This window comes from Seriola lalandi, unplaced genomic scaffold, assembly GCF_002814215.2.
Source record: "Seriola lalandi dorsalis isolate HSWRI2012SDOR001 ecotype SW California unplaced genomic scaffold, Sedor1 jcf7180002054984, whole genome shotgun sequence".
NCBI lineage: Eukaryota > Metazoa > Chordata > Actinopteri > Carangiformes > Carangidae > Seriola > Seriola lalandi.
Window position 1 is genome coordinate 625,278 of NW_019525533.1, and position 10,488 is coordinate 635,765.

The 10,488-nt window shown below is 41.6% G+C and overlaps 2 protein-coding genes across 3 annotated transcripts; both read left to right on the forward strand.

The window, feature by feature from the left end:
• The first annotated feature begins 47 nt into the window (after window positions 1–47).
• On the forward strand, window positions 48–6,091 carry eif5a (eukaryotic translation initiation factor 5A). 2 transcript variants are annotated; one of them, XM_023396920.2, is made up of 5 exons: window positions 48–69; window positions 1,690–1,877; window positions 2,360–2,464; window positions 4,401–4,532; window positions 4,921–6,091. In XM_023396920.2, exons 2-5 carry the CDS (start codon window positions 1,710–1,712, stop codon window positions 4,984–4,986), a joined length of 471 nt encoding a protein of 156 aa, XP_023252688.1. In that variant the 5' UTR covers window positions 48–69; window positions 1,690–1,709; the 3' UTR covers window positions 4,987–6,091. The 2 variants fall into 2 exon arrangements, with proteins under 2 accessions (XP_023252688.1, XP_023252687.1); XM_023396919.2 differs by lacking the exon at window positions 48–69 and adding an exon at window positions 133–157.
• A 1,796-nt stretch (window positions 6,092–7,887) lies between these two features.
• rpl22l1 (ribosomal protein L22-like 1) lies at window positions 7,888–9,829 on the forward strand. Its single transcript, XM_023396916.2, has 4 exons — window positions 7,888–8,018; window positions 8,951–9,064; window positions 9,365–9,486; window positions 9,608–9,829. Exons 1-4 carry the CDS (start codon window positions 8,010–8,012, stop codon window positions 9,750–9,752), a joined length of 390 nt encoding a protein of 129 aa, XP_023252684.1. The 5' UTR covers window positions 7,888–8,009; the 3' UTR covers window positions 9,753–9,829.
• The last annotated feature ends 659 nt before the right edge of the window (window positions 9,830–10,488 follow it).

Genomic DNA, 10,488 nt, shown 5'->3' on the forward strand with positions numbered 1-10,488 from the left:
TCTTCCTCTACGGATGCTGCAGTAAAGTTGGCCGCGCCTGCGCACTTTCGGTCCTCTTTTTCTTGGAAGGTAAGTGTGGCATGGCGCGTGTTTCTGCCTTGGGGGGATAAACGGAGGACTTTTCTGTTATTTAAGTGAACTCATAACGCATTCAGAGGTACTAAAATAGTCGAAGAACGGGTTGGGAAACCGTGGAAGTAGTTAGGTATTTTGTGAGTGGACGTATTCGGTGGCAGGGCAGGGACAGGGTGTGGGTGTCCGTAATAGAGCTAACGTTACCAGGCTGAATCAAAGGGACATGCGGCCTGCAGCGGCGCGGTCGGTAGAAGTCGCTTGTCATTCTCTACGCTAATATCTGCCTTTTTTTTCCCGCCTCCCGCCGTCTACTTCTGCCCCAACGCTTCAATCTCGACCGTTAAACGTATAATAACGGCACACGCGCCCGGTGTTGTCGACTGAATGTTAATCTCTTGCTTTTATTTGGACGGTGCTGAATGGACGTGCTAGCGCGACTAGCCGCTATTAGCATCGCGTTAGCTAACACGTTCGGTTATCGGTACTCGCTGTTCGTGAATCAGCAGCGCATGTTGGACACTTATAAAACCCTCCCCGCGCCAAAACCGTAGCGCATATAAGTTAAGTTAAATCTAATGCAAGTGATTTGAACGGGAAAACTAATAACTTTAGCTAATGACAGCGTAATTGTTTGTTGGCTTTGTCGCGTTATATGGCGCTGTTGCACTTGTAAACTCCAGGCCAGCTAACTTCTTACAGCTGGCGCTAATGTGTTGAAATCTAGCACTTAAATCCCGCATTTTTTTTTTTTTTTTTTTAACCCTCTCCTTGAATTAATGTTTAATAATGTCAAAGGCGTTGTCATCTATTGTCAGTCTCTTGGCTAATGTTGGCATTAATGGGATGTGAAGTCAATGTTTGCTAACAGATTAGTGGCGCAGCCGATCAGCCTCGTGTTGGGCTGGGATATTTCTCCGTGTCGCTTTTTAAGGTTTATTTTTATTTCTCCAAATTTAAATTAATCTGCTGGACGCATCATGAGGATGCCACTTCCCCCCCCCTCTCCCGAAATCTCGCGATATCGTTAAAAAAAAAAAAAAAAAAAAGGCAACGCACGGTGGGGCCCTGAACAGGCTGCAGCTCCCGAGCTGAGCCTGGGACAGGCCCGTCAAACTGTTATTTAACCCACTAAATTTTAGCCACGTTAAGAATTTGGCACGGTATTTTTCCTGGGGCCATTACGTGATAACTCTTGTACCCATCAAACCCAACAGCAGAAGTCCCAAAGCTGGGGGTTCCTGAAGAGTTTAAACACAAATTAATTGCATAATGTGATGATCGAATTAATTTTAGGTCAGATTAGTAAGATCTTTGTCATATTTAATGTGCTTTATGTACACTATTTTTGCTAAGAAGTAGGTCAGGCTATCCTGTGCTTATTATCATATAAACACCTTAAGGGTTTACCTCTTTTAAAGGCAAATTTAAGATTTTAAAATTAGTTTTTAGCAAAGTAAATACTGAAAGGAATGAATGGTGTATTTGTTGGTGTATTTAATGTCTTGAATGAGTGATGAGACTTAAGTATTTGATCCTTAATGCTAGGAGTGGTCTTAAGTAAAAAATAATTAAGTGTTTATAGTAAGATAATAATCTCTAAATTGTTTTCTACAGCGCCCCTGACCCATCGCACCATGGCAGATCCCGATCTTGACTTCCAGACTGGTGAGTCTGGCGCCTCCGCCACCTACCCCATGCAGTGCTCTGCTCTGCGTAAGAACGGCTACGTGGTGCTGAAGGGACGTCCTTGCAAAATTGTGGAGATGTCCACCTCCAAGACCGGCAAGCACGGGCATGCTAAGGTAAAATTACCCTCGAAGTATGACTGTGTAGGCCCTTTAAACTGAGAGCAGATGGGAGTTGGCAGTGCAGTGTTTTAAATGGAGTTTGGAAAGAGAGGAGGAGAAAAAAAAAACTTGACTCCTGTCTGAGATGTGCCCCTTGGCAGAGACCTGAGGCTCAGCTCAGACCTTGTGCATCTCAGATTTCAGACCAGTCTGAGGTGTTGGCTGCAGTAATGTACAGTGTCCTTATCTTTTTTTCTTTAAACACCAGTGTGCTCTCATGTACTTTAGCCCCCTGTGTAGCTTGGTTGCAATAAATGGGGGGAAAAGTGAAGATTCTAGCTGTAGAAGTTGTTATTTGTTTAATGATTAAAACTAAAAGTCAATACTTTTAATATCAGAAGTCCCCAGTTTGTTTTGTTTTTTCTTTTCTTTGCCAAACAGCCCCCCCACACACAGTTTCTTTTTAAACTCTTAGTAAACTAAACTTTCTCCTGCAGGTTAACCTGGTTGGTATCGACATCTTCACCAACAAGAAGTATGAAGATATGTGCCCCTCCACCCACAACATGGATGTTCCCTCCATTAAGAGGATAGACTACCAGGTACGATGGCTGCCCAGAAACATCTCTGGAACTTACTATCACACAAGTGTCACCGCAGTTACTGCAAAGAATGCATAACTCAATTAGAAAGAACATGTGACTGCTGTCATGTACGTCCACTGGGAACTGGGACAATGGTTTAAATCATAACTCCCAGTGGCTGAAAAATCTGTAATATCCAGTTGCTAGTGTCTTGTTGATGTGGAGTTCCTGCAGAAGTTATAAAACATCGCCACTGAAAGTTTAAAATGGTTTTAATGGTCAGAATTAAAGCGGAAAATGTGCCACTTGCCTGATGATAGATCCATTTTGTAGTCAATATACTCAATTCAGTTATCTTTAGAATTAACTCTGTTGGAAGCAAATACATTTCCAATAGGTCTTAAACTGGTGTCAGCTATAATTTTTCTGCTTGTGATCATGTTTCCTCCTCCAATTCAGAACATGGTGTTCCTTGATCAGGCTAATGTTCTAGGAGGAGCTAATGCTAAACTGGCCCTTTTTTTTTAGCTTTTCTGTGCTACTGCATCAATGTTTAGCAGCCACATACAGAAATGTTATCTCGTTAGTTCCTCCAACCTCTTGAGTGACAGATGCACTTTATTTGTCAGCTGGTTGCTCGTGTTGGTGCCTTTTTGGTTTTATGTTGGACGACGGCTCAAGTCTCATGTCTTTAAAATTAGAAATCAATCTCTGTGGCCGATGATGTCGTAGGTACAAGAATTGTACTGACTAGTGGCTGCAGCTAGTTTCATCTTCGATGAATGTGCAGATTATTTCCTCCATTAATTGTTCAGTTTGTAAAACAGTTAAAAAAAAAAATCTGTCAAAAAAACCAAAGATTGAATTACAACAAAGAATGGAAAATTGTCATTGAGGAGGAACAAGCTCAGATTTTAGTTTTTGTTTTTTTTAACATGAAAAATGACGTGATAATAAAATATTTGCAGAGTAATCGATTAATCGTTGCAGCTCAGCTCCTGACACTCTGGCCAGCTGACTGCATTGATCGCAGTGTGAAATACACACAGCAGTTTTTTCAAGTCGTGTTTGTTAAAGAACTGAAACAACCAACATCGGACTTTGTTGAAACGCAATCAAATTGAATCTGCTACTATTGTTCCTGAGCCTTCGGGTGTTTTGTCTCAGACGTGGTTTCTATAGGAAACGCACAAAACAAGAGTGAGGTCACACCAAGAAACAGGAAGTGAGCAATTTCTTGATATGTGCTCAAACTGTTTGGTGAAAACAGCTGATGCACGCGACACTGAAGCAGAACCACAAAATCCTGCATCAAATTAACCCAACAAACGGGCCCATCGAAACGTCTCTCTCACACACACACACTGAATATTACACACTCAAGATATGTTGGACTTTTTCAAGTTGAATTAAATCGGCGTTAACCCCAAACTCCCTGGCTCCTGTAAAAAGTGCAGTGGTGCACAGATGCAGGTCTTTGCTCCTCAGGCTGCAGTTGGGAGTAATTTCACCGTCACTAACGGCGCTCGCCGATCCTTGTTAAAATCTCGCGGCCTGTTTCACCAGCTTTGGATCTGGTGCTTGAGCAATGGCCATGATGTCACTTGTATTTTCATTCATGTACCAAAAAAAACCCAGGATATTAATCTGTATTGTCTTAAACAGCGAACTATAATAACTCTGGACGGCTTGTCTGGCTGCGTTCACACGAGCTCTAAAATGAATGAGAAATATATGTAAACAGAACTTCTTAGCTTATCACAGAGTTATAATGGATGTAAACAGAGCGTGCCAGTTGTCATTTTACTGCAGCCAAGCCGCCGCTCATGCTCTACCATCAGAGTTTAGGAACAGGTTTGAGGTTGATTTTTAATTGGGTATAAAATCAAATGTTTGCTTTTTATTGTGGTTCATACAAATGTGGTTGACTGTTTGTGTGTCTTCTCCTTCACAGTTGGTTAACATCAATGAAAGCTACATGTCCTTGATGAGCGACAACGGTGACATCAGGGAGGACCTGCGTGTTCCTGAGAGCGACATCGGCAAGGAAATCGAGGCAAAGTTTGAGGCGGGCGATGAATTCATGGTAAGTGTCAATGGTCGGGGCTTTGACATTATCTATACTATCTTACTATTATAAGATATAAAGACGTGTGAGGGTCACCGGATGGTCGATGACTCGCTCTAATTCCTGGGATGTGAACATTGTGAAACCAGAAGATGTAAATGATGATACGACACATTCCGGACTGTAAACATAAACGGCGCCATGAGATGAGGCCGGAGAGCGTCGGCCGTGTGTTTGTTTTTATCGTTTCAACATTAATGTTCGGTCTGTGGCTGGAAGCAGACGGGATGCAGAGTCCTGAATTAGAGTGGAAATTTTTCCCCCGCGGGGGGAAAATGTGAGGAGTGCGAGCTGCATGTGTAAAGTTTCAGATGATTGACTCGAACATGTTGTGTGCTCTCCGCAGGTCACCGTGATTTCTGCCATGGGGGAGGAATGTGCTGTCGCTACCAAGGTCTTGGCCAGCAAATAGGGAGACGGACTTTGCTGCCCAGGCAACAAGCACCACCCACAACCAGTCTCTTGCATTCTCATTGGTTCTGTCACCAAAGCGTCGGCCTTCACAGACAACCTCAATCATTCTGTTGTGATTTCTCATCATTGATCTTTTATTTTCTCCCCTTCTCGTTTCTCTTTTCCATTGCTGTTGGGAATGTTCCACTGCAGCTCGCTGCGTGGTCCTCTGCCTGATCACTGAGGTTTTGTTTGGTAACAATCTACTTTATATAAAACAACTTCAAAAATAATGATCAGTTGCTCATTCCTGCTTATTTTTGCCTTCAACGTGTTGGTTTTGCCACTCACATTCCTGAATGTTTAAATAACAACGGGATTCAGCTTTTGTATGATTATTTTTTTATATTCTTTAGATTGAATATAGCAGGTCTAAAGCCTTTTAGAGGGAAGGGGTCGGGGAGGGTGGCAGTTTTTGAGTTGTTAAAGCAGTGGGAGGGAGGGTTGCCCCTGTAGATACTAAATTCTGGTTTAGGTTGTCCCTCTAGCAGCCATACCGCTTTCCAGCATGGCCTTTGCTCTGGTTCCTGAGTGGATTGGGCGCAACAAGGTCCGTTTTTTTCTCCTAATGGCTGGGATTGGTGGTGGCTAGCACTTAAGAGCACTTGAGGTCCACCCCAGCATGTCAAAGCTCTAAAACCAAGAAAAGAGAAGTGTTTTTTTTTTTTTATTTTGTTTTGTTTTTTCTCCCCCCACCCCAAGAACAGAAACAAACTTCAGTGATTTACCCTCGTGATGCCAGTCTCTTGTCTGTGTAGAAGTTTGAGGGGCGTGAGGGTCTGTGCGCTCACACCTCGGTCATCAGGGCAGTCGAGGGCTCGCCCCGCTGCCCCGGCCATCCCCCAGTACAAAAGGAGTGTTACATTTTGTTTTGAGAGGCGTGAGTGTGTAGCGGTGTGGGCCTCCGAAATGTGGGAGGCGGTTTGCAGTGAGGTGTGTGTTTCTTTTGAGGGACTCAATCGGGTTGGGGAGGGTGGTAGAGTTGCAAACTTTTTGTTCACTCGAGGCCTTTATCACCTGACTGGAGATGGCAAAAATAAAACGATGAAACAAATGGACAAAAACTGCAAACTATGTCTGTCTGGTTTTGTTTCCAAAGTAAAGTGGTGATTGGGTTGTAAAGAAAACTGTCTTTTAGTTTGTGCTTAAAACTACAGGAGACTGGTTTTACTGCTCAGGATTTACTTATAAACCTCTGGTATAAAACAAGCTGAACTCATGAAGCATTTAAATAATCACGTCTGCAGAACCTGTAATTACATCAACAGAAGTACAAACTGGTGTTGGTGGGAAAAACTACTCCAAATATTAATGTGACAGCGGGTTGTGTGTTTCCTATGTCAAACTGTTCTGTGCTGCTTCACCTGTCGGATACAAATGGACAGACCATGAGACAATGGGCCCCTGGGGGCCGTAAAAGGCATCATCCACTGCGTTTGTGCAACTTTTTCTGTGGTTGAATTTAAAAAAAAAAAAAAATAGCACCTGAAATTCAACATTTCTTTCAAGCTGCAGATAAAGACACTTTCCTTTAAAGCTTCCTGCCACTCCTTTAAATATACAAAAATAAATGTGCAGAAAAAATACAGAATAACATTAATTAAATTCAGACTTAGTGTAGACTGAGTCCCAACCAGGGCTGCATGAACTGGGGGGTTGGTGCAGATATCAAAGCTCATCTAATTAAAACTTGTGGTTTGAAAACACATGCACATTTCTATTTAGGAGAAAAACAAATAGGATGAGAAATTATTAAAATCCGTAGAATACAAAATGTATTAAAGTAAATTACAAATGAAGGTCGTCTGCACAGGATGGTTTCAACTGAGTTACCAACTGAAACAACTTAAGATCAAGTTATTTTACTGAGTTAGTCAATAACTAAATGTGATTAAATTAGCATTTCAAAACTTCTGTTTTCTGTCACTCCAAGTGACTTAACCAAAACTACTGAAAAGGAAAACAAAACAAGCATTAAAGACAATATTTGTACATAATACATGGATTTGCATTATGTAGGTAAAAATGAACTAAAGTATAAAAAAAATAGACCACATCAGATTGTATTAGCACCGTTTAAATATTAAAGTATAAGGGAATCTCTGCTGTCATTTCCCTTGTGGCCTCCTGGTCCTAAAAGGGATGATGGTAGTTATAAAATGGATGCTCGGAGTCAGAACAGGTCATGCTCTTTTCCTTCTGTGCCTCAGCATCTTTACTGGTTTGTTTGGAAGCCGTGGCAGCGGAGAGGAGCTGCACAGTAACAGACACACCCTGCATGAGTGTCTCAAACTGTAATGAGAGGATGAATCACTCGATCCTGCCTGCCTACATTTCTGCACACTGAGCCTCACACGGGAGCACAATGGAAAGAGGGATGCATGTTTTGTTTTTCTTTCTCTTTATGTCTATATCCCATCTGACCTGTTATGGTTCCTCTGACTCATCAGCAGGGATTTTATTTTCTCTCTCTGTGTGTGTGTGGTCATAGAAATGCAGCTGAATGAACCGGGCTGGTGAGAGGCCCAGGGCGGAGCAGGGATGGTGTGTGAGAGAGAGGGAGGTTGCCAATGATTAACCAAGCTCAGCAGGTTTATTATCAGGGTGTGTTTGAGCTATATTGACCTTAGTACTTGCAGCATCCGACACAGACAGCTGCTGAAGCAACACCAGGCAAAACTTCTGCTATAAAGTCTTCTATTTTCAAACATAACGTGGCTGAAAAGTGGTTAAATTTAAATGTAACCGTTTGTGGAAGCGGATAAAGTTAAAAATAAATATTTCAGGGTTAAACAGGAGCTCTGACATGTCAGCAGAGAGCACGCAGTCGAGCCATTTTCCAGATTCATGCGTGGAAATGTTTATTTCTGCTGTGACACTGGCTTTACCATATATGGTAAGGGCGTCCCAGGCAGCGCGTCCTGCGTCCTACGTCACTCCTGCGTCACATCCGCTTCTCCCTTTCCCGTCCGATCCCTTAACATGGCGCCGGTGAGTTCGTGCCGCTGCTCCTGAATTTAGTTGATTTAACGTTTATTTCCTTGTTTTTGTGCCTTTTCCGGTCTATTTAACTATTGTACTAAAGAAAACATCACTATGTGCATCTGTGTGTGTCGTTTTAAATGAGATTTAATGAGATTTAGCATTAGCTCGTAGCAGGGTTGACGTTTGCTAACACGTGTTCCATTCATTTGACAGACAGGAGACTTGACTCCATTGAAATAAACTGTTTTAAATAAAATCATTGGTTTTCTCGCAGTGCGCTGTAAAACGTGTTATTTACTGTCAGTCTTTATGTAATTTAAGGTCCACAGCTCAGTTCGGCATTACTTTTTATGAGCTAAACTTTTAATGGTTCCAGAAAATTACACTTTATTAGCAGATGTCTCTAATATTTCATAATCTTCTCAGTTTAAGAAACGAGCATTTCCAAGGCTACAGAGTCAGTTTAACATTACTAAAAAAATGTATTAACCAATTTAAAAATGTTTGGGCTGCCATATGTTTTTGTTTGTCCTTTTTTTTTTTTTTAGTTTTTAGACAAATTCCCCTAAAAACAAAATTGATCTCTCTTGTTAAGCAGTCACTTTTTCACTTGTCACACAAACACTTACTGTCTTAGTTTTCTTATGGCTCTAGAGTAATTAAGTAAATTGTTTTTAACACAGTTTTGCTGAACAACAATAGAAAATGTTTTATAAAGAGACACTACTGAATGGAAGGACTTATAAAATACTAAATGAGTAAATAAAGATGCTAATAGCGGGACAAATGAGAATAGGAAAGATAGTGTATGTTATTTTGAACATGCAGTGTATATATATATATATATAAAAGTAGAAATGTTTCATCACTCTTGGTTACCAGTAGAAAAATGCTCTAAAGTTGGTTTCTGATCCTGACGCTGGTGTTTTACGTGACAGCTCAAACAGAAGAGGCCAACTGTTGGCAAGAAGTCCAAAAAGGGAGCTGCATGGAAGTTCACCTTGGACCTGACCCACCCTGTGGAGGACGGGATCCTGGACTCTGCAAACTTTGTAAGTCGTCACTGAAGTTATTGAACCCTTTAAGTGACAGAGACTTTGGTCATTTTCAGGCCTCACAGTCAGGAATTTAAGAATGAGAAAACTTGTATAAACCCAGTGGAACATTTCTCTTGAAACTGATCATAATTATTATTTAACAACCTTTTCTGTCCCAAAAGAAAAATTATTAAACATTAAATAAAAGTGATCTTTGCGAGCAGCTAACCCTGTGTCCGGACTAGGGCTCCCTTCCCTAGCTCCAAATTTACTAGGGTTCCCTTCCCTAGTGCATCACTATGCTGTGTTCAATAGGAAACCTTCCTCAAAGAGAGGATAAAGGTCAACGGAAAGACGGGGAATCTGGGTAACATCGTCCAGGTCGGCCGCATGAAGAACAAGATCAACGTCACGTCTGAGAAGCAGTTCTCCAAAAGGTGAGACGGGACGAGCCTCAGCTCCTCATCCGCAGAGGAATAACATCTGTAAAATACTTATTTTATTCCTCTTTAAAAGAAAAATACTGTGAATGATAACATCCCCCTCCCTCCCTGCCAGGTATCTGAAGTACCTGACAAAGAAGTACCTGAAGAAGAACAACCTGCGTGACTGGCTCAGAGTGGTGGCGTCGGACAAGGAGACGTACGAGCTGCGTTACTTCCAGATCAGTCAGGACGACGAAGAGTCGGAGGCGGACGAGTAAATGTCTTCGGCGGAGCGCCACAGCTGTCTGCGAGTCAGCAGCTGGAGCGAGGCAGGAGAATAAATATGGAGAAAGAACTTTTCTGTCTTCTTGTTTTTCTGTTCTCAAAAAAACTCTCTGCACACCTGACGGGTGCGTCAACAGGAAGCACAACTCACAGAATCTCTTCATTACTTCCTTATAATATATACATAGATTGATATAATCCAGAATCACCAGTTTAAACAAAAACTGAACATTACAACCTTTATGAGGGGAGGAGTTATATTACAGGACTGTTATATTAAACTAAGTGTTCCTAATAAACTGACAGCTGAGTGTGCAGGTGCACCTGGAGCTGATGTGCTGTTCCACATCCCTGCAGAAGGCAGTTGTGCAGCAGCACACTGAACGACCACTAGGTGGCGTTACACACTCGTGTCAAGTCAACACTGATGTTGTAACTACACAACATTCAACATTCATTTATTTTCTGTTACAGGCAGGTAAAATCAGACTAAACGTCAACTGAAAACCACCTGAACAAGGCTGTTACTTCATCTATACTCTGTTTATATTTTACCTGAGCTTATATACGTTTTAACATTTTTAATATCTTTAAAACTTAAAATGTCAAAGTTCATGTCCAGTGTGAAATCAGCCTGTTTACATCATCTGAGTTATTCTGTGAAATCAGTGATTTACCTTCTTCAGCTTCATGACTCAAGAACAAGTTGAAGCCACAACAATGAAAACA

What these genes read in the sequence shown, in the direction of transcription:
- eif5a (XM_023396920.2), top strand. Translation starts at nt 1,710, where the DNA reads ATGGCAGATCCCGATCTTGACTTCCAGACTGGTGAGTCTGGCGCCTCC. An exon ending in TTAAGAGGATAGACTACCAG is followed by an intron (nt 2,465 to 4,400) that starts GTACGATGGCTG and finishes TCTCCTTCACAG; the next exon opens with TTGGTTAACATCAATGAAAG. An exon ending in AGGCGGGCGATGAATTCATG is followed by an intron (nt 4,533 to 4,920) that starts GTAAGTGTCAAT and finishes TGCTCTCCGCAG; the next exon opens with GTCACCGTGATTTCTGCCAT.
- rpl22l1 (XM_023396916.2), top strand. An exon ending in TCCTGGACTCTGCAAACTTT is followed by an intron (nt 9,065 to 9,364) that starts GTAAGTCGTCAC and finishes TGTGTTCAATAG; the next exon opens with GAAACCTTCCTCAAAGAGAG. An exon ending in GAGAAGCAGTTCTCCAAAAG is followed by an intron (nt 9,487 to 9,607) that starts GTGAGACGGGAC and finishes CCTCCCTGCCAG; the next exon opens with GTATCTGAAGTACCTGACAA.